At 44.5% G+C, this 23092-nt stretch overlaps 2 protein-coding genes and 1 non-coding gene across 3 annotated transcripts in view; 2 read left to right on the top strand and 1 right to left on the bottom strand.

Annotated features, from left to right (window-relative positions):
* The window catches only part of LOC108670084 (fidgetin), a 60737-nt gene extending 54373 nt beyond the window's left edge, over positions 1–6364 (bottom strand). The window contains exons 1-2 of the mRNA XM_018157537.2: positions 5586–6364; positions 380–443 (exon numbers count right to left, since the gene is read on the bottom strand). Of these exons, the coding sequence (XP_018013026.1) occupies positions 380–382 (3 nt within the window). The 5' untranslated portion in view covers positions 383–443; positions 5586–6364. The remainder of the gene's footprint in view (positions 1–379; positions 444–5585) is intronic.
* On the top strand, positions 908–1941 carry LOC108670077 (octapeptide-repeat protein T2-like). The gene is made up of 2 exons (XM_018157530.1): positions 908–937; positions 1393–1941. The coding sequence occupies exons 1-2, from the start codon at positions 908–910 to the stop codon at positions 1939–1941; spliced, it is 579 nt and encodes a 192-aa protein (XP_018013019.1).
* Positions 6365–16270: 9906 nt separating the features above from the next.
* Positions 16271–16343, top strand: Trnak-uuu. Its single transcript has one exon. It is a non-coding gene; the product is annotated as a tRNA-Lys (tRNA).
* Positions 16344–23092: the final 6749 nt, after the last annotated feature.

Raw genomic sequence — 23092 nt, 5'->3', positions numbered from 1 at the left:
CGTACAGTGTTCGAAAATACAGTGGGGAAACGGTCTTACCGGCGTTCTAGTTAGTATAAGTAACCAGCCGCCGTGAAAACAAACCGTTTTGTCTTTTTTTTTTAATGTTACACGGGATTTCTAGTGTAAATTGTAATAAAAACGGCAACACGGTGTGTGTTTTCACGTGCCGGCCGGTTACTGAAACGCTGTTAATACCGTTTAACGATGATTTTTCTAACAGTGATGATGGAAGAAATGTTCGGAAGAACTGATAGACACAAAAATTCGTGATTCTACCATGTAGAAAATATTTGAATAATTGTGAACAAAAAAATCTCATTCGGCTTTCAATTTTGTCAAAATTTGTGGAAAATGTGTACAGTTTATAGGTACTCACCATGTCGGCAGTGTGTCGCGGCTCTCACTCAGGACGATCTTGTCTCCCGAGGTCACCAAACCATCTGCACACCACGAGACATCATCAGTTTATGACCGACAGAGAGGATGAAAAAAAAAACTAAACAAAAGTAAATTTGATGACCTAAAGAAAAAGTTGAAAAAAAGTTGGGAGAACCAAAGTCGACACGGATTAAGGCAAGTTCGAGTCCAGGCGAAGAAAGTAAGAAACTGTTGACGAACAAGACGCAATTGAGGGCGTTAACATAAGGGGGGTTAACATAACTAAAGGGGGTTAACCTAACTAAAAACTGGAGGCTAAAAAACTACTGCACCCAGTACAGATGGCTCAGCCAGCCACTGCACCCAGTACAGATGGCTCAGCCAGCCACTGCACCCATTACAGATGGCTCAGCCAGCCACTGCACCCAGTACAGATGGCCCAGCCAGCCACTGCACCCAGTACAGATGGCTCAGCCAGCCACTGCACCCAGTACAGATGGCCCAGCCGGCCACTGCACCAGTAAAGATGGCTCAGATGGCCTCCGTCACTACTGAGGTCCGAGGACGCTAGCAGAGGTCGCAGTATCGCTGATAAGGGCAGACTGATAAGGAACAAACGGCTTCCGAGTACACGGTTGAAATAGCAACGTGCTAACAACCAGTTATTTGTAGAGTTTTTAATGTGTATAGTGTTATGGAAGCTTAGAAGTGAGGCTCTCTGATATTAATTGCACTTGAGGAAATTTGGGCGATAGTTTAATTCACACTTCATTCATTCTTTCACACATTCATTTATCACAAGTTGTCAGAATAACGCCTTATGTCGCGTGCACGTCAATGCATGCAGACAACACGAAAAACCGGCAATTAGCGCAATGTGTGCGAAGCGCTTTCGGGCGTACCACTTAGAATAACGAAAATAACGTGAAACAAAACGCGCATAACATTTTCAACTTTGACGCTACAAACACGACCTCGACACAAGCACGGCCAAGCCACCAACCCTAAAAGCCACCACCCCTACAAGCCACCACCCCTACAAGCCACCACCCCTACAAGCCACCACCTCTACAAGCCACCACCCCTACAAGCCACCACTCCTACAAGCCACCACGCCTACCAGCCACCACCCCTATAAGCCACCACCCCTACAAGCGACCACCCCTACAAGCCGCCACCCCTACCAGCCACCACCCCTACAAGCGACCACCCCGCCAGGGTGGGGGCGGCGTAGCAAGGCCAGGTGGCAGGCTGCGCTCGTCGCTGTGCGTATACGCGACGAAGGCGGTGGTAATTGCGGGCCTACAGAGGCAACGCTGGCCTCAGGAACAGGAGGACAACAGGAAGGGAAGAGAGGTGGAGGACAACAGGGAGGGAAGACATGTGGAGGACAACAGGAAGGGAAGGGAGGTGGAGGACAACAGGGAGAGAAGACATGTGGAGGACAACAGGAAGGGAAGAGAGGTGGAGGACAACAGGGAAAGAAGACATGTGGAGGACAACAGGGAGGGAAGAGATTTGGAGGAGGAAAGAGGACAAGAAGGAGGGAAGAACGTTTGAGGAGACAGAAGGACAACAGGGAGAGAAGAGAGGTCAAGAAGGACAACAGGGAGAGAAGAGAGGTCAAGAAGGACAACATGGAGGGATGAGATGTAGAGGAGGGGAACAGAAAGGCAAGAGATGTCGCGGAAGCAGGAGTAAAACAGGGAGAGAAGAGATGTGGAGGCAGAAGGACAAATAAAAGAGGTGGGGATCTGGTAAAGCGAGGAAAGAAAGTATAAGGAAACTAGCTACAAACAAACGAAAGAAGGGAAAAAGGCGGTGAGTAAAAACGCTACGAGAACGAGGATGAAGAAAACGAGGAGAAAAAGATGGAGGAGGTATCGTTCCAATGCGTGTTTTTTCTTTCAATTCGGAGGCCTTGCGAGACACCTGCCGGACTCATGCCGCCGCTCCGCACCCTTACCGAACACACGCCACACTCAGCTGCGACCGCCACACTCAGCTGCGACCGCCACACTCATGTATGATGTGTAAATACAGGACAGCGTACAGTCATGCATGTTCATGAGGAAGCTTCACTCGTATCCACTCGTGTACACGCTGTACAGTCATGAACGTTCATGTGCATACTACAATTAAATGCACTTGAATGCCTGCTGTGCAATCATGCTAGCTTGTTGCACGTTTTACCTGTAAGATATTGATAAATTACATTGAAAATTATGATATACTAAAAGAAATTATGATATACTAAAAGAAATTATGATATACTAAAAGAAGACAAAAATATCACAAGAATTTGAAAAAACTTTATCAGTATATGACTTCATTTATGTTTCGTAAATTCTGTGGCACGCATCTAATAACAACCCTAGGTCACGTTAATAGCCATGGAGGCAGATCATCTCGCAGGAATACTCCCTAGATTGGGTCATCACGCCAAATTGAGATAATTAGTCGTAGATTACTCAGATAATATCTTCAAATAAATCCATTTATATAGTATTCATGTTGACATATACCCGAAGCAAAAGAGCGTCTCGATTGAGCAGTAGCCATGGCACCTAATGCGTGGACGCAACCTGGCTAAACAACCGGGGATACGAAAGCGGTGTAAACTCGTCCCGATGGTTCAAAATTATATTCATGAAAACGTTAACTTGCTTGCATCGTACAAATTAGGATCTTTGATTATGATACTGCAGCCACTGGCCGCCACTGTATCCCATCGATCGATGGCAAGGAGATTTCAACACGCGGCCAGCGCAGTATCTCGCAAGACAAGACACGCGTCTGCCGACGCGATGTCGACGGCATTTAACACGAGCCAAATATTCTCAGGCTCTTAACACTACACGATTCAAGACTTGGCAGCAGCAGCAACCACGAATAATTTGATATATAACGAGCTTTATATTTTTGTTGGGGCTTCAAGAGAAACCGAACCTATAGTAAGAGAGTATATGAATTTACTTACAGAAAATGAAATACGTTGCTGTGATTTTGAGATTGATGGCGTTTAGAAATGCGACTCTTTTTCATGTGATTTTTAAAAGTATTAAAGAGACTCTCGTATTCATTATTTTACAACAAATACATACATCATAACATAATAAATGAAGCACAGCATAAAACAGTTGGCTTTCTTCTCAGAATGAGAAGGCATAAAAATCTAAGATTTCTGTGGATGCCCGTAATTGCGATGTTTGGTCAAGGAAATCAATTGCGAAAACTTGAGACAAGAAAGTCCTTGAATTAGCAGATAAACTGTGATAGTTAACCCAGAGAAGCAGAGCACAACAAAGAACACGACATCATGCACTATTTGCAGCTCAGTTTATTCGCAAAGCAAACGAAAAGCGAACTACTGAAGCGTTTCAGGGCGGGCTTGAAGGCCAAAGCTCGACTGTTACATCGTTGCAATAACACCAAACTCTGGGCAATCCAGTCAGAGCCATCAACAAGAAAAACATCAATAAAATACATGCGTTAAAATATTAAACAGAGCAGACATTTACGGGCGTGGTTGCTTGCAAGCTCGTCTCAAGGATGAACTCACTGGAACGCACATCACGGCTCCGCAATCATGAAATAACGTAACAATTTTTTGAAAAAGAGCAATAGAGAAATACTACTGGTGAATCTTTTACCAAATAATATAGTAACAATATAAAGACTAGTATTGCAACTCTCAAGTCTATTAACGGTGACTACCTTATGACATTATGACGAGTCAAGACTTTTTAGTTCAATAGATTCATGTCCCTTAGCAGTGAGTAGTAGTGACAACGGATAGTGCATCCATTGATGAAATGTTGATACTTAACCAATGATAGGTAAATAACCTCGATGTTTGAGCCTGAATGCAGGTAACTGACGATATTCATGCCTGAATGCAGGTAACTGACAATACTCTTGCCTGAATGCAGGTAACTGACAATACTCTTGCCTGAATGCAGGTAACTGACAACATTCTTGCCTGAATGCAGGTAAATGCACTCATAATATTCATACTTAAATGCCTCTAGAAAAGACCAAGATAACAATCTCTCAAAATTTTTGTACCTATACAGGTGAAGAATTCACTGTGAATAATCAGTCTTTACATGAACATGTCGTATAATTGACAGTAAATGAAAATGACTGTAAATGTAAATCCACAAACAATGTGCATTATAGTTAGCCAAAAAGATTATGAATGCATGAAAAGAAGTCCAATTATGATTATAGTTTCAGCTTGTTGAAACAAGGGAAATATATTGATTGCCAGTAATGATGTTCTCATCTAAGATCTGCAAGTCAAGAGAGCAAGGAGGCATGCCATGGGTCATTGAGTGCCAAGACAGATGCCAAAAAGTGCCATAGGAACAATTGAAGCTAAAACTTTAACTGCTATTCATCAGCCAGCATCAGTCAAGAGCATTACCTTATTTTCATTAGATTTATTCTTATCAACTCTGCAAAAATACAGGTTATTTATTCTTCTGACACCTTAACTTCAACATACTATTCAATAACATATGATTAATTTTAACATAATCATTTCTTCAAAAACGTACAAAAATTATTAGGAAATTATTAAAATACTTGATTAAATTCATGTCAAATAGCCTTGTAGCTTTTACAATAATTGCCAATGATACATCATTATGCAAATTGCAACATTATTGCTATAATTGTAAGGCTTATAAGTTATAAGCCATAACACATGACATGATTAGCTCTTATTAATTACTATTGTTATTATCTTTACTATTAATAGTAGTATTTAATAGTAATATAATTACTATTCAAGTTAATCAGAACACTTCCAGAGTTCCAACCAGATTAAGAGTATTGAAAAAATTCCTCATTCAACTTTGTTGGTAAGAGAGATATGTATAGTTTTTAATAGTTTTTATCGAGTCATTTCAAGTGCAACTACAAAGTAAAAACTAATTTGATTGTAATTTGTAACAAATGGAATGTGGATGGGAGTTGCCATTTGGCTTAGCTATAAATTACTTGCCACTTGTCATTAAAAGTCATTTATAATTTTATATCATAGGCATAAGTTATCATAATATAGTCAGTTAATAAAATAGATCTTTGCTGGTATTGGAAGTCATCATATATACAGCAAGTATGCTAAGTTAAACCAAGTTTAGCCAATGTACCTAGTTAATTACTGAGAGAAAGATTATATATGAAGATAGACTTACCTTATAGCGACCAGAGTAATAAAAGATGGGGATGCGTTGAGCTAATCCAAAAATTGTAATCCGATCAGTCAGGCTTAAAATTAAATCACCAATTTTAAAAGTATCACTGAACTAATCACAATTACGCAAACGGTCACTGTAGCACAACTCTAATCACAAATTAGACGGGGCGGTTAATGAGATAGCTAGCTAGATGGGTCCACACTAATGCCAATGGGCTAAACTCGTTACACTGCAAGTTAATCGATTAAAGAATTTCAGTTTGATGTTCGAAAATTGAAAAATAAATGTCAAAAGAGGTCTAATATATAAATTCTTTTCGCTGAAAAGTTTGGAAACGATAAATATGCATCAAGAGATTGGTTAAAAATGGATAAGCGTTTTCGAAAATTTAGTTATCTCACTAACTTACGTTAATTCTTCAAACGTTTTCCCAAATAACTTTCAGACAAAGAGCTTCGATAAATGAAAACAGCAGAGGTAGCCCGCGAACCTGTAAAAGAAGGCTAACAAAAATGCTTGCGAGGAGTCAGACGAATTAGTCGCGGTAGTGCCAGTTCATAACAGGTTTCATTATAGAGGCACACATACACCAATTCTCAAATGTAGTTTTTTATAGCAGCCTTAAACCATCTGGACGATGTTAGGTTCCATGCCAAGCAAGACTACAAATGTTCAATACAATAATATTATTCTGACACCTCCTAACCACTTGAATGATGCAACTTGACGTTGATTTTGTTGAATATAGCCTTGGAAACAAGTGTAAGCGCGGATTGCGTAGGACAACGTGCACCTACCTCGATGTTTTTATAGCAGCCTTAAACCATCTGGACGATGTTAGGTTCCATGCCAAGGAAGACTACAAATCTTCAATACAATAATATTATTCTGACACCTCCTAACCACTTGAATGATGCAACTTGACGTTGATTTTGTTGAATATAGCCTTGGAAACAAGTGTAAGCGCGGATTGCGTAGGACAACGTGCACCTACCTCGATGTCTCTAGCGCAACTGAGCCTTCGCAGTCAGAAGTTCAGAAAACGACTTCACTGAGCCGCTGCAACAACGAGTGTGGTGCTTCCAAACTTTACAGGACAGACAGGTTTTTGTTCTAAAAAAATTGTGCCAGGATTGCAAGGCACAATCAAGCAAAGGAGTGAGAATGCGCAATAGAAAACTGACTAGTGGGAGAACATAACAAATTTTGAAGGCTCGCATTCAGTTCCGTTGGATCTCTTGGCAACCGTAGCCATCAAGTAAAAGTAATTGCGTCTCAGCAAATTACAGACTCTTGCATTTTCGAAGGCCAATTTTATCCAAATCAAACGAGTGAAAAAAGTCTTGTTCCAAATGTAGACTTTTGATACATTCGTATTTTACGTTATTTTGAATTTTTGCCAAACAAATGTAATCGCCATTTGAAAGTGACAATTATATTATCTATTAAATGATTAAACTTCAGAATTGCCACTGTCTCTGACCACCACTCAAAGTTACTGCACTCAAATCGCCGCTCCTCAATAAAAAATTACTAATTATTAATTAGACTGACTAGAACTACGACTTGTAGGGATTAATCACCACATAATAATTAATAAGATCCTCCAATCTCAATGGAACGTTGTTGCTCCGTTTCGATTCCAAAATAGAATATTTTTTGGAGGCCGGCGACATCAGTGTTGTGGTGACTCAAGCGGCATCGACGTTTTTTTCAATTTTATTTTAATACCAATTTTTAAATTAACTTAAATAATGCGTACCTTACAAACTATACTTGTTCGATTAGCTTTGGTTAATTACAAGCACGAATCATAATTCAGAGCGGGCCCGATACAAACCAAATCCGAGATTAGTGTTTAATTTACGTATCCTGTTTCAATTCACAAGAGAAACAATACAATTTGCACGAGATCGCTACTTATTGTGATGGCTGGTACTATTTTTTCCTCGTCTGACTCGTCTTACCTTAATTTTCATGGCATTCCAGCAATTGTACAAGCATTGGGTTTCCCGTACAGACATTTCAGAAAGTCGAAGGCGTCATCATAGCAATCGCATTATGATGAGTTCCTTAGGCTGTGATTATGACGCGACAATCTTGTCTACTTAGTAGGCAACTATAGACGTTCTGGTCAATTAATGTGCAAGTTTAATCCATGTACGTGTTGCCGGTGCTATGTTCGACACAACGATCAGGACATGCCTGGAGTTGGCAAGTCTAACTCGAAGCGCAGTCTGGAGAGTGACGTCAGCGAGTGGAGAGTTAGGTTGCGGTTATTTATGCATTCTATTATTGGGCTAAGATAGGTTGCATAGATGAAGCGCCAACTGTAACACTAGCATTTGTCTGTCTAAATGTTTGCTTAGTATCTTATGAATACTTGAATTGATCTGCACATGTCTGCTGTCATGTTAATTAAGATCTCAAATAGCGGCTAATTGGTTTACTGCAATAGAAGAATAGATCAAACATCGAACTAAGACTGCATTGATATTATTCAACATTTTTCCTAGTAGAAATGGGCGAATATCACCAGCTGAATTATTCTAACATTACCTAGGAAAGTGCGTGGGACAATGCGACTAATTCAAAGGATTTCCTGTGCAGGCAAAAGGATATGCCACGCATGCCATCCCGCCACAGTCGGTGAAGTGAGTGAGACTTTTTCGGGATAGCAAGGCACTTTCGGCCTTTTTGTCGGTCATCCTAACCAAATTTAGCCATGCAGATAGCATGTCAATATTTGGACAAAACGACCCGTTCATTTCCTGAGTGCAAGGCCATGCTTGCGAGGAGCCCTTACCGTGTCATGACTGGCTCTCTAGTATGAGACGCGGTTGAGGAGATGTTCTCTAGTTTGTTCTGGCGTGGTTGTAGAGATGTTCTCTAGTTTGTTCTGGCGCGGCTGAAGAGATGTTCCCTAGTTTGTTCTGGCGTGGTTGTAGAGATGTTCTCTAGTTTGTTCTGGCGCGGCTGAAGAGATGTTCTCTAGTTTGTTCTGGCGTGGTTGTAGAGATGTTCTCTAGTTTGTTCTGGCGCGGTTGTAGAGATGTTCTCTAGTTTGTTCTGGCTCGGTTGTAGAGATGTTCTCTAGTTTGTTCTGGCGCGGTTGTAGAGATGTTCTCTAGTTTGTTCTGGCGCGGTTGTAGAGATGTTCTCTAGTTTGTTCTGGCGCGGTTGTAGAGATGTTCTCTAGTTTGTTCTGGCGCGGTTGTAGAGATGTTCTCTAGTTTGTTCTGGCGCGGTTGTAGAGATGTTCTCTAGTTTGTTCTGGCGCGGTTGTAGAGATGTTCTCTAGTTTGTTCTGGCGCGGTTGTAGAGATGTTCTCTAGTTTGTTCTGGCGCGGTTGTAGAGATGTTCTCTAGTTTGTTCTGGCGCGGTTGTAGAGATGTTCTCTAGTTTGTTCTGGCGCGGTTGTAGAGATGTTCTCTAGTTTGTTCTGGCGCGGTNACACTATGACGTCACGCGGACACTATGACGTCACGCGGACACTATGACGTCACGCGGACACTATGACGTCACGCGGACACTATGACGTCACGCGGACACTATGACGTCACGCGGACACTGTGATGTCACTTGATTGCTGGAGTTTACAGCATTCATTGGAAGACACAGTACGTTATTTTAAAAACTACCACTTGATTATAGAATAATGGGAGCGTTTTTACTTACAAGATAACATGAATTTATTGGAATGGCTTAATTCGATCTACCTCTGTCCCAACTTTGTGACCTATAGATGGCGTGTTGCTGTGGCGTGTTGATGTGGCGTGTTGACGAGGCCTGACATCAACTTGCAAACGTTGGATGATATCAGCGTCTTCAAACTGGGATACGTTGACTTGAAGTAACGCAGGTTCAATTGATTCATTTTATTCTTCAATTGATTCATTTTATTGTTTTTTCCATTATTTAATTTATTCCTTTATTTATTAATTTATTCATTTTCTTATTTTTTTTCATTTATTTATTTCAGCCTGTTGGGTGGACAGCATGTTGGAGTATCAATGTGAAGAATGTGCGCTACATTCTATTGAACAGAGCATGGACGACCAAGAAAGAGGCGTCTGGTTTATTGCACGACAATGTATTCAATGCGTACATTTAGAATATTTGGCATATTGTTGCTTAACAAGATCTAAGACACTATATCGATTCACTTTATCAACAATGAATTATTCTCCCTGAGATGTCATTAATCAAAATTGTCCACACGCTACGTGCGCAGGCATCCTCACCGGTCCTGAGCGCATCCTATATAATCCCTTCAATTGAACACTATTTAACACTATTGAACACTAGTTGCGAACACTATTGAACACTATTTTAAAGTGTTCAATAGTGTTCAATAGTGTTCAATAGTGTTCAATAGTGTTCAATAGTGTTCAATAGTGAACTCTTCATCAACACTAAGAGTCGCCCTCAGTCTCAGCCTCCGCATTTATGTTTCCTTCACTGCTCTCATGAACTAATTTGTTTGCATTGTTCTTCTATTCACTTCAAACCCTTCCCCAGCTCACTGCTTAATGCGCCCTTACCTCGCAAGAAATATGTCACCCAAAGACTTTAGGCGCCCAAACGCCTCCAAGAAATACGTCACCCAAAGATTTAAGGCGCTCAAACCGTCGAAGAAATATGTCACCCAAAGACTCAACGCTCCCGAACCAACCACGAAATATGTCACACAAAGACTCAAGTCGTACAATCCTCAGAAGAAATATGTCACCCAAAGAATGAAGGCGCACAATCCTCAGAAGAAATATGTCACCCAAAAACTCAAGCCACCCAAACGTCCGAAGAAATATGTTCCTAATACTCAAGGCACCCAAAGCCCCAAGAAATGTCGCCCAAAGACTAAAGGCACCCAAACCCCCAAGAAATAAGTCACCAAAATACTCGAGGCACCCAAACCCCCAAGAAATATGTCACTCAAAGACTCAAGTCACCCAAACCTCCGAAGAAATATGTTCCAAAGACTCAAGGAACCCAAGCCCTCAAGAAATATGTCACCCAAAGACTCAAGGCACCCAAACCTTCGAAGACATATGTTCCAAAGACTCAAGGCACCCAAAGCGGCAAGCAATATGTCACCCAAAGACTCAAGCTGCCCAAACCTCCTAAGAAATATGTCACACAAAGACTCAAGTCGCACAATCCTCAGAAGAAATATGTCACCCAAAGACTCAAGTCACCCAAACCTCCGAAGAAATATGTTCCAAAGACTCAAGGCGCCCAAACCACCCACGAAATATGTCACCCAAAGACTCAAGGCACCCAAGCCTCCAAAGAAATATGTTCCAAAGACTCAAGGCACCCAAACCCCCAAGAAATATGTTCCAAAGACTCAAGGCACCCAAACCCCCAAGAAATATGTTCCAAAGACTCAAGGCTCCCAAACCTCGGAGGAAATATGTTCCAAAGACTCAAGGCACCCAAACCCCCAAGAAATATGTTCCAAAGACTCAAGGCACCCAAACCCCCAAGAAATATGTTCCACAAAGACTCAAGGCTCCCAAACCTCGGAGGAAATATGTTCCAAAGACTCAAGGCACCCAAACCCCCAAGAAATATGTCACCCGAAGACTCAAGGCACCCAAAGCCCCCAAGAAATAAGTCACCAAAACAATTCTCGTTGGATATCCTCGCCACAAACGCGGCATGACAGCACAGGTTCCTTGTAAGGCGCTGTGGCTCCGCCTCTGCTTGCTTCAGTCGCTCATGGCCGCTCATTTGACCCGCAATTCCGTAACAATAGAACTCGAATTTCTTGCGAGCAACTGCAATGCTTGCGAAGAGAAGAAGATAGAATAATAATAAGTCGTAACTCGTTCGTTTCTGTAGCGATTCGACACGGATGGCAAACGCAAGATCAGAAATTCGAAAATGCAATTCGTACAAAAGACAGAACGAGACCGACGTCAACTTATCTCCTTTATTAAATGTTTTCTCATGAAGATCAGACTTGACCTTTGCTGGCCAGTTGCAACCTCTTGTTTTGTTTCGGAGTCTCGCCTCCAGGATTCTGAGCTTTTGTCGCAACATCGAGAGATTTTCTGATGGAAGTACATAATTGAATTTACAAGGTGTATATATGACATATAACATTTAACTGGCAGTAACTATTGTGATGAGGAATCAAAGTGATGACTATAGGCTATGTCTATATGAACGGGCATACCATACATATGACTATAGGCTATGTCTATATATCCTATATGTCTATCCGAGCGAGCATACCCTACATATGACCATATAGGCTATGTCTATGTATATCCTACATGTCTATCCGAGCGAGCATACCCTACATATGACCATATAGGCTATGTCTATGTATATCCTATATGTCTATCCGAGCGAGCATACCCTACATATGACCATATAGGCTATGTCTATGTATATCCTACATGTCTATCCGAGCGAGCATACCCTACATATGACCATATAGGCTATGTCTATGTATATCCTACATGTCTATCCGAGCGAGCATACCCTACATATGACCATATAGGCTATGTCTATGTATATCCTATATGTCTATAGGCTGTCTCTTATACACATCTAGATGTGTATAAGAGACAGGTCCTGAGCGCATCAGGGCCTTCAGGAATTAAGAAGATCTCGATGGTGATCACTCTGATCTTCACGTCATCCCACGGGATGCTCTTCAGCACCTNTATACGTGACACGTGCCTGTATACGTGACACGTGCCTGTATACGTGACACGTGCCTGTATACGTGACACGTGCCTGTATACGTGACACGTGCCTGTATACGTGACACGTGCCTGTAAAGCTGTTCAGGACAACAGTTATTTGGCTTCTTCGTCCACCGCCAACCCTCCGCTCACTTTTGTACTGAGCAGGAATTATCAATAAAGATATGCTATTTACCATGAGTTTTTACTGAGCAGGAGTTATCAATAAAGATATGCTATTTACCATGAGTTTTTACTGAGCAGGAGTTATCAATAAAGATATGCTATTTTACCATGAGTTTGTACTGAGCAGGAGTTATCAATAAAGATATGCTATTTTACAATGAGTTTGTACTGAGCAGTAATTATCAATAAAGACATGCTATTTACCATGAGTCTGCACTGAGCTGGAATTATTATCAACACAGGTAAGCTGTATTTACCATGAGTTTGTACTGAGCAGGAGTTAGCAATAAAGTCAATAAAGATATGCTATTTATTTAGCATGAGCTTGGCCCAATTATACCACGTTTACGCAGCTCCATTTCACCACTAAACTGGCCAGCACTCAGCACCGACCGTTTGTTAAATGGACACCAACAACATCAATTAAACTTACAAAGGCGGAAACTTAAATCGGTGGTCGGTAGTATCGTGAGGANAACACTCCGAGATCTCGAACTAGTTGCTTCTCCTCAATTTCTGTGCCATCTGATGCTAAGTAGCGATGTGGCATCCCGATCTCTGTGCGGACTCTGTATCTTGACCATGCTTCGGTAGTAGCGTGAGGACTTCATCCATGCGTCGGTAGTAGCGTGCGGACTGCATCCATGCGTCGGTGGTAGCGTGAGGACTTCCTCCACGCGTTGGTGGTAGCGTGAGGACTTCTTCCTTGCGTTCTGCATCCGAGTTTGCTTTTCACACTCGTCACCGGCATTCCTCACCCGCGTTCCTCACCCGCATTTCACACCCGCTATCCTGCTATCCTACTCACGTTCTGCACCCGCGTTCCTCGCCCGCGTTTCGGCGCTCGCAGCCTCAGGGCGCGTCAGCCTTAAAACTTGGCGTGGGAAAACGGAAGCGTCGCGGCATCAGAATAAAGGCAGGTGAAGTGTGGGTGAAGTGCGGGTCTGGACAATACAGGCCGGTGAAGTGCACGGGAAGTGCGGGTCTGGACAATACAGGCCAGTGAAGTGCGGTCTGGACAATACAGGCCGGAGAAGTGTACGGGAAGTGCGGGTCTGGACAATACAGGCCGGTGAAGTGTGGGTGAAGTGCGGGTCTGGACAATACAGGCCGATGAAGTGCACGGGAAGTGCGGGTCTGAACAATACAGGCCGGTGAAGTGCACGGGAAGTGCGGGTCTGGACGATACAGGCCGGTGAAGTGCACGGGTGGTGCGGGTCTGAACAATACAGGCCGGTGAAGTGCACGAGTGGTGCGGGTCTGAACAATACAGGCCGGTGAAGTGCACGGGTGGTGCGGGTCTGAACAATACAGGCCGGTGAAGTGCACGAGTGGTGCGGGTCTGGACAATACAGGCCGATGAAGTGCACGGGAAGTGCGGGTCTGGACACGACACGCACAGTCAGCCGTATTGGGCCCACATTTCACCGCCTGCCGATACAATGTCTACCAACAGGTGACAGAAGGGCAAGCGGTCACGCAAGGAACCACTTCACGTGTCGGGCAACCGTATTGTAAATGTAGTGATTGATTTGATGAAAAGATAATATGGTGGAAAATATAAGGTAAACTGGATTATGGGTTCTCGGTTTACAGCTGAGGGGTTAAATGGTAAACAAAGTTGAATAGGAAAAATGAAAGATTTAAATTCACGTATGTAAATTAGAGAGTGAATTAAAGAGCATATTATAAGGAGCATGAGAGGGGTAAGCAGTTGCTGTAGGAGAAAATAATATCTTATCAATACACATGCCATGACAGGTTGAGTGCATAAAATAGTATCCTTCATGAAAATATATATATAGCACGCAGCATTCATTTGGTTAAATTTAGTGATGATCAAGCCAAAGCAATGAAGACAAAAGTTAATGGGAAAAAATCATAAATTAGCCATGTCACCAAAAAATAAAATATTCACAATTAAATAGGAATAAACTAACAAAAAATACAGGTAAATAAACATTTGTTTAAAATCAGACGAATGAAAAACAATTCATGATAACCAGTAAAACTGAAATGATGCAGTAAGCATTGAAGTAGTTTAGCTAATAATAGATGCAACAGTAATAATTCAAGCTGACAGACTAGAGTGACTGTTTACAGCGGACAGACAGGCAGTGAATAAGTTTACATCGTTTAGTTTAAGCAGTTTGGTAAATAGGCAAAATATTTTAATTTACAGCGAAGGATACTTAATGAAAATTATAGTATCAAACTATTTGCACTTTTTATTTTGTTATTTAAAAGCCCTACTTACGCACTCACCGACGTATTACGTCCTCTCAAGGCAAGCCACCGACACAAAGTAAACAGATCATTAAAGGATACTGCGGACAACAAGTCCTCAAACTCGGACAATCAGAATAAAAAAATCAATTGGAGTTGGAAATGAAATTAATGTGGGTATGAACATACAAATTTGATTTGTAGCGAAAATGTCATGGTAACCCCCGGTTACAATGGTACGGTCGGCGAGATACAGCAAAAATTTACAAAATGCAACAAATCAATCCAAATTTGAATTCCATTTAGGGACGAAAGAGGCTTGCAATAATCTGTTTCGAAGTAAATCAGGCGTTGACGTGCATCTATTATATTCAGTCTATAGGGCCTGACTAGGGACTTGTCTGAGGAGTTCCTAAGGGTCAAATCAGCGGCTGGTTAAGCTGCTCTATCTTCACTCTGCTTAGCCGCTGCCGACAGGCCTTAGCGCGACGTTCGACAGGCCCGGCACCAGAAATATAGGCGATGCATGTTCACTCGTGCATTGCTCGTACCTCACACGTGTGGGGTGTGTATATAGGCGATGCCTCGTGCAGACAACAGAAGACAACAGAATACAACAGGAGACAACAGGAGAAATAAACAGGCAGCGAAAAAGCGCGCGGTCGAGACGACGCAATTTGGCGGCCGTTATCCTGTTTAGCGCCGCGTGGTCGCCGGCGACGCGGCGCTAATGTTGCGTCGCGCGGTCCTGGCACGAACATAGCGCCACCCTCCCCTGCGTGTTATTGTCACGTTATTGTGTCTTGTTGATGTTAGGTACGCGTTATTGATGCCTTAGTGAGGTATTGTTGTTTTATGGTAAGAGTTATTGAAACTTTGAAACTTCCAACAGCTATTGTGCACTTATTAGGTGATTGATGCCTCACTGCATGGGCAGCTAGTGACGTTATTAACGCATTTTGAGTGGCGTTATTAACGCGTTCTGAGTGGCAATATTAACGCGTTCTGAGTGGCGTTTTTAACGCGTTCTGAGTGGCGTTATTTAACGCGTTTTGAGTGGCGTTATTTAACGCGTTTTGAGTGGTGTTATTAACGCGTTTTGAGTGGTGTTATTAACGCGTTTTGAGTGGCGTTATTAACGCGTTCCAAATGGCGTTATTAACGCGTTCTGAGTAGCGTAATTAACACGTTCTGAGTGGCGGTATTAACACGTTCTGAGTGGCGTTATTAACACGTTCTGAGTGGCGTTATTAACACGTTCTGAGTGGCGTTATTAACGTGTTCTGAGTGGCGTTAAAAACGCGTTCTGAGTGGCGTTATTAACGCGTTCTGAGTGGTGATGTTAACACCTACTTGCAGGCCTCACCGTACACACATTCTACACGCTCTCTCTAATTGAATAAAAAGCATTCAAATTTCTTAAGCCTAATCTGATATAGTCTAGGTTAGGTTAGCTGAAAAATTTCGGATTTTCTTTTTATTAGAAAATGTGAAACTCGGCCCAAATTTCTCCCAGTAGGTCGAAATTTTGGATCATTTTGCGCGTGGTCATGCGTTCTAAGAGTGTGGCCCGGATGGCTCAGTCGGTAGAGCATCAGGCTTTTAACCTGAGGGTCCAGGGTTCGAGTCCCTGTTCGGGCGTCGCATTTTGGGCTGTGATTAAGAAAAGCTTAACCGTCCTGAATAAATGCGATATGTTCTTTAATTATACTCGTGCGATAAGTTTCTTAACTGTAGACATGCGACAAGTTCCTTAATTGTACACATGCGATAAGTTCTTTAATTGTACACACGAACTAAGTTCCTTAATTGTACGTGGCGGTCTAAGTACACGTAGCGGTCTAGGTACACGTAGCGGCCTAAGTACACGTAGCGGTATACGTACACGTAGCCGCCCAATTAAGTGCACATATAGCGGTCTAAGCACACGTAGCGCCCAAGTGCAAATAGCGGTCTAAGTACTCGTAGCGGTCTAAGAACACGTAGCGCTCTAGGTACACATAGCAGCCTAAGTACACGTAGCGGTCTAAGTACACGTAACGGCAGATATCTCATGTGTGACGAGTGGTCTTACCAAAAAAAGTTGTCAGCCAGTACATGACAGCATTTAATATTTTTGCTCGTCTGATGTCAAATTTTGGGCATTAGGAACACTTGTTTACTTAGTGAGTCACGCTTGATGTTCTAAAGCGGTATGCGTTTTTGCTCCGGTGTTGTTCATTTATTATTGTTATACTGAGGCACGTTATATATATTCTAGCCTGAAACAATATCGTTTTAGAGAATCTCTTTCGTTGCTTTTGCGCGGCCTGTATGGACGTTATAGTAATGCAAACTCGATGTTTATGTGATACATCACATCGTGTTCCTGCTATATGGACGTTATAGTGATGCAAACTCGATGTTTATGTGATACATCACATCGTGTTCCTGCTATATGGACGTTATAGTGATGCAAACTCGATGTTTATGTGATACATCACATTGTGTTCCTGCTCGGCCCATTGAGCTGTTTTGTGGCACATTGTGTTGTTTCCACAATAACGGATATCCTGTGCTGTTGAAAGCAGGATTATAAAGAAGACAATATAGAGGAATATTAGCGTCCATTGTTGTTTGTATAGCGACCAGGTTTTGATACCGCCGTGAAACGCTTCCGCTGCAATGGCGCCGTTCAGTGTTCGCTACCCGCAAGCATTTTATATTGTGTGATGGGTATAAGCTTGAGTGATGGAACAGAGGCAGGCGCACGGCGAGAGAATTCGATTCGGGTTTTGTCTTGAAAAAAAAATAATAAATGGAAAACTTGGCTATCAGGTTCAGAAATAGGAAAAGCTAGATACAGTATATTGATCTAAGGAGTTGCTCTAAATCCCAGATTCAATACTAGTTTAGATATTCTAAACATGTTTCCTATACACGCAATCCTAGACTATAGGTCGGATTGCTTGTTTCAGGCGATGCGATAAATGTTTACTTGATGCAGTCAATAGAGGATGATGCAGCATACACATCAGGTTTTTATTAAGATCTATTTTAATAAATACACAAAGGAAGATGGAATATTGAATACTTGATTCTGATTTGAATCATTTGGAATGATCTTGCACACTCTTAATTTTCGACATTATTTTACATCACTCTAACAATCTTCACCATCCTGGAAGACCAAGTCACTCTTCACAATCCGATGCTCGCGTACGCCGTAGTTCCGGCTGTCTCCACTACGCCTTACCCTCACCGCAAATTATAAGTGGGTTAAAGACGGCCAATCATAAGACGCTGATCACACGCCTATTACACGCCCCTGGTTGCCTGCAGTCGTCGGGGCGTCGCGTGCGCGTGTCGGGGCGTGGAGCCTGAGTCGCTGCCGTCGTTGCGTGACATTATATTGAACTGAACTCTGGTTAATACTTGAATAAATATTCAAGTATTAACTACATTCACCTAATACGGTAATATATTAAGATAATTATTTCATTTTCGGACAGTCGCAATATTAAACAAAATGAGACATTCATAATCACCGCGTGTGAATATACAGTATGTGAGTTATAGGGTATATTTTAGGGTGAATTTTAAGGTTAGGTTGATGCGTGAGATGTTGATGCAGTGACGTATAGCCACTATAGTGGCTGCTATAGCAGTGCAGTGAGTCACTGAGTTAGTTTAGTTTAGTGACCACACGTTTACTAGCGCTTCTCATCGAATGTCAAGATGAACATAGCCAAAGAGGTGGAAGGTCTCAGTTTTCATCAGTTTATATACCCTCGAAGTGTCTTTTGACTAAAGTAAAGTAAGAAGTAAATTATGTTTGGCATCTGAAATGATATTAATGAATATACACTTCTATTAATTATGAATGTCTGAAACACGATTTAGCTACTTTCAACAATGGTTTTCAATTTAAATAAAACACAGAGAAAATGAAGCAGCTTGTGGCATTTGCTTGCATTCCTAAAGTTGTCAATGGAGAATAAATACGTCAAATGCATACATTGACAATACAAATAAATCTATTTAGAACGAAACAAAACTCAAAAGCTTGGGAAGCCTGCTACTCCATTTGCCGCTGAGCTTCCGTCCTTAAGCCACCACAAGGCGCGTCATTTTCGTCACGTTCTGTCCGGCAAAAGCAGCGCCGTGAGCGCTTTTTTCGACGTTTTGTTGTTAGCGAGGCAGACAAGTTCCCAGAGAACCAAGGTCCAGGGCTTTCAGGCCCGCAATTACCCCAAACTCAAGACCAATTACCCCAGAAGACCGGACAATTACCCCAAAACTAGATGGCTAAAGTAGCAGCTTTAGCGTCCCTTACCTGGCCACTCACAAAGTTCACACGAAATCCACCGAAGGCTTCCTCCATAGTCCACCTATTGTCTTCTGGCCATTAAGCCATACCAGAAGTCACGAGAGAATCTTCCTTTGCAGTCTGCTTGCATTCACTACAGTCACTAGAAAATCTTTGAGTGTTTCTAGAATAAACATTATAAAACTGAAAAAAATGTTCATGTGCGGACTGCTTCCGGAAGGAACTATTAGAGAAGTTGATTGTTACGGCGCACCACGCGGCGCTGCACGACGCACGCACCACGCGGCGCTGTGTGACGCGCGCACCACGCGGCGCTGCATGACGCGTGCACCACGCGGCGCTGCACGACACGCGCACCACGCGGCGCTGCACGACACGCGCACCACACGGCGCTGCACGACACGCGCACCACGCGTCGCTGCACGACGCACGCACCACGCGGCGCTGCACGACGCACGCACCACGCGGCGCTGCACGACGCGCGCTCCACGCGGCTAGAGACAGGTGTTCGTTCGTCTTTGGTGGCCTCGAACATTACTGCACTGATTATAAGATACTCGAACACCGCAGCCCTGATTATAAGATACTCGAATACCTCGGCCCTAATTGTAAGATACTCGAACACCGCGGCCCTTACTGTAAGATATTCGAATACCGCGGCCCTGATTGTAAGATACTCGAACACCGCAGCCCTGATTGTAAGATACTCGATTACCGCAGCCCTGATTGTAAGATACTCGAACACCGCAGCCCTGATTGTAAGATACTCGAACACCGCAGCCCTGATTGTAAGATACTCGATTACCGCAGCCCTGATTGTAAGATACTCGAACACCGCAGCCCTGATTGTAAGATACTCGAACACCGCAGCCCTGATTGTAAGATACTCGAACACCGCGGCCCTGATTGTAAGATACTCGAACACCGCGGCCCTGATTGTAAGATACTCGAACACCGCGGCCCTGATTGTAAGATACTTGAACACCGCGGCCCGGATTGTAATTTACTCGAACACCGCAGCCCTGATTGTATGTAAGATACTCGAACACCGCAGCCCCGATTGTAAGATAAGCGAATTGCGACATCGCTAGATGTACATGCAGCGTATGCTAGTGCAGCGTATTAATGCATGACAATTGACAATCTTGTCCCAAATCTTACGACGATCGTTAGTTGTGTCATCATGGGGAGAAATGACCGGTGTGTTAGAGGCGAGAATGTTGCATCCTAGCCCAGTACTGTCGGTCGGTAATGACTTATGACCGACGTAGCATTTACGACGTACAAATGCAATGGCCACACTCACGATGATCGCTATACGCCACACCCATGATGATCACTACGACTACAACGCCTCACACACGCCACACGCCATCCGCCCCACGCCACACGCCATACGCCACACGCCACACCTGCTCGTCGCCATTGGTTGCTCTCGTCCGCACAGCAAATTGTCCGCTTCCGCGCCTTGGCGGAACCGCGCATCCTTCGCGCGCCGCGCAGGATTTGAGGTTCCTATCATCCATCACCCAGTAGCTCGGATGATGAAAGTATCTCGCGTTGCACCAGCGACAATCATCCATCATCCAATAGCTTGGTGGATTGTAAGGCTTCATTCCATCGAAGCAGGTCTGCAACACATGCACTGAATGAGTCGTTCAATACAGCGTAGCTTTAAGTACATGTTAAGACCTTATGACCTAATGATGAGTTGGGATTTCTTAGTTCACGGTCATGCTGATGTCGTACTCCGTCTCCAAGTAGTCGATAGGCAAGTCGCCCCCGCCCTCGGGTCCTTTGGGCCAGCTGATACAAGATGCTGTTGCTTGTCACTTGCTAATGGTAGTTTTCCATTACTGGGCGATCCAGGATCTTTCTCGAAAACTTGTCCAGTCGTCTCTTGAATGTCGCAAGGGTGAACTCTCAGCACCATTGACAATGCATTTAAGAGCCTCAATCCTGCAACGGACAGTGATCCCTGACGAAGAGACTGCACTCTGGCCGCGGCTCGGTTTTTAAATGGGGGAATCTTGCTCAGTCTTCCCTTTCTCTCGTTGTAATATATCACTATTTTGGAGATCTCACTTTTGAAGTTGGGATCCAGTCCGGTTATCATCTTCCAAGTGTACAGCATGACATACCTCTCTCCTCTCCTCTCCAGTGAATAGTCTCAGGTGTTTCAATCTTCCCCACTAGTCCAGCTTCAGCTCCCCCATACCGCCGATCACGGACGTGAAGGTCCGCGCTCGCGGCCGCCTCGAGCGGCGCCCAAAGCTGGCAGCAGTACTCAAGATTAGGGAGCACTAGAGATTTGAAGAGTGTAATCATTGGTGCTGCTTCTATCGCTCTAAATGTCAGCCAGATTCACCCTATTCATTGTCTGCTTCGCGCAACTATTTATTCGAAGTGGTCACCGAACGTGACTTCGGTACTCATCAACACTCCGAGATCTGGAACAAGTCTCTTCTCAATTTCTGTGTCATCTGATACCAAGTAGCGATGTGGCATCCCGGTCTATGTGCCGACTCTGTATTTCATTACATCGAACTTGGTTGGGCCAGTCCAAAGTGCTGCCATCTCCTGATTGGACTTTAAATTTGTATGAAAATATGCGGTAAATTCTTTTCACCCTTCGCATTCCTCGTGAATAACGTCATCTGCTGTGTATGTTGGTGAAGTGAAGGTGAAGGTAGGTGAGGTGAGGGTGAAGGTAGGTGAAGTGAGGGTGAAGGTTGGTGAAGTGAGGGTGAAGGTTGGTGAAGTGAGGGTGAAGGTAGGTGAGGTTAGGGTGAAGGTTGGTGAAGTGAGGGTGAAGGTAGGTGAGGTGAGGGTGAAGGTTGGTGAAGTGAGGGTGAAGGTAGGTGAGGTGAGGGTGGGGGTGGATGAGGTGTGGGTGAGAGGGTAGGGGCGAGAGTTACAATCTCATAGTTCACAAGAGCGTGGCGTCGTGGGAACCTCAGTGGAGGGCGGTCAGGGTGGGATGTAAGGAGGGGGAGAGTGGGCAAGGGGAAAGTGGGCAAGGGGAAAGTGGGCAAGGGAAAAGTGGGCAAGGGGAGAGTGGGCAAGGGGAGAGTGGGCAAGGGGAGAGTGGGCAAGGGGAGAGTGGGCAAGGGGAGAGTGGGCAAGGGGAGAGTGGGCAAGGGGAGAGTGGGCAAGGGGAGAGTGGGCAAGGGGAGAGTGGGCAAGGGGAGAGTGGGCAAGGGGAGAGTGGGCAAGGGGAGAGTGGGCAAGGGGAGAGTGGGCAAGGGGAGAGTGGGCAAGGGGAGAGTGGGCAAGGGGAGAGTGGGCAAGGGGAGAGTGGGCAAGGGGAGAGTGGGCAAGGGGAGAGTGGGCAAGGGGAGAGTGGGCAAGGGGAGAGTGGGCAAGGGGAGAGTGGGCAAGGGGAGAGTGGGCAAGGGGAGAGTGGGCAAGGGGAGAGTGGGCAAGGGGAGAGTGGGCAAGGGGAGAGTGGGCAAGGGGAGAGTGGGCAAGGGGAGAGTGGGCAAGGGGAGAGTGGGCAAGGGGAGAGTGGGCAAGGGGAGAGTGGGCAAGGGGAGAGTGGGCAAGGGGAGAGTGGGCAAGGGGAGAGTGGGCAAGGGGAGAGTGGGCAAGGGGAGAGTGGGCAAGGGGAGAGTGGGCAAGGGGAGAGTGGGCAAGGGGAGAGTGGGCAAGGGGAGAGTGGGCAAGGGGAGAGTGGGCAAGGGGAGAGTGGGCAAGGGGAGAGTGGGCAAGGGGAGAGTGGGCAAGGGGAGAGTGGGCAAGGGGAGAGTGGGCAAGGGGAGAGTGGGCAAGGGGAGAGTGGGCAAGGGGAGAGTGGGCAAGGGGAGAGTGGGCAAGGGGAGAGTGGGCAAGGGGAGAGTGGGCAAGGGGAGAGTGGGCAAGGGGAGAGTGGGCAAGGGGAGAGTGGGCAAGGGGAGAGTGGGCAAGGGGAGAGTGGGCAAGGGGAGAGTGGGCAAGGGGAGAGTGGGCAAGGGGAGAGTGGGCAAGGGGAGAGTGGGCAAGGGGAGAGTGGGCAAGGGGAGAGTGGGCAAGGGGAGAGTGGGCAAGGGGAGAGTGGGCAAGGGGAGAGTGGGCAAGGGGAGAGTGGGCAAGGGGAGAGTGG

This window comes from Hyalella azteca, unplaced genomic scaffold (assembly GCF_000764305.2).
Source record: "Hyalella azteca isolate HAZT.00-mixed unplaced genomic scaffold, Hazt_2.0.2 contig13406, whole genome shotgun sequence".
NCBI lineage: Eukaryota > Metazoa > Arthropoda > Malacostraca > Amphipoda > Hyalellidae > Hyalella > Hyalella azteca.
Note: the sequence above shows the minus strand (reverse complement) of the source record. Positions and strands in the feature narration are given on the sequence as shown.

Bases quoted from the DNA above. Each gene is read 5' to 3' on its own strand.
- LOC108670077 (XM_018157530.1), top strand. From the start codon at position 908: ATGGCTCAGATGGCCTCCGTCACTACTGAG. The intron at 938-1,392 runs GTCCGAGGACGC...CAACCCTAAAAG, and splicing joins TGGCCTCCGTCACTACTGAG to CCACCACCCCTACAAGCCAC.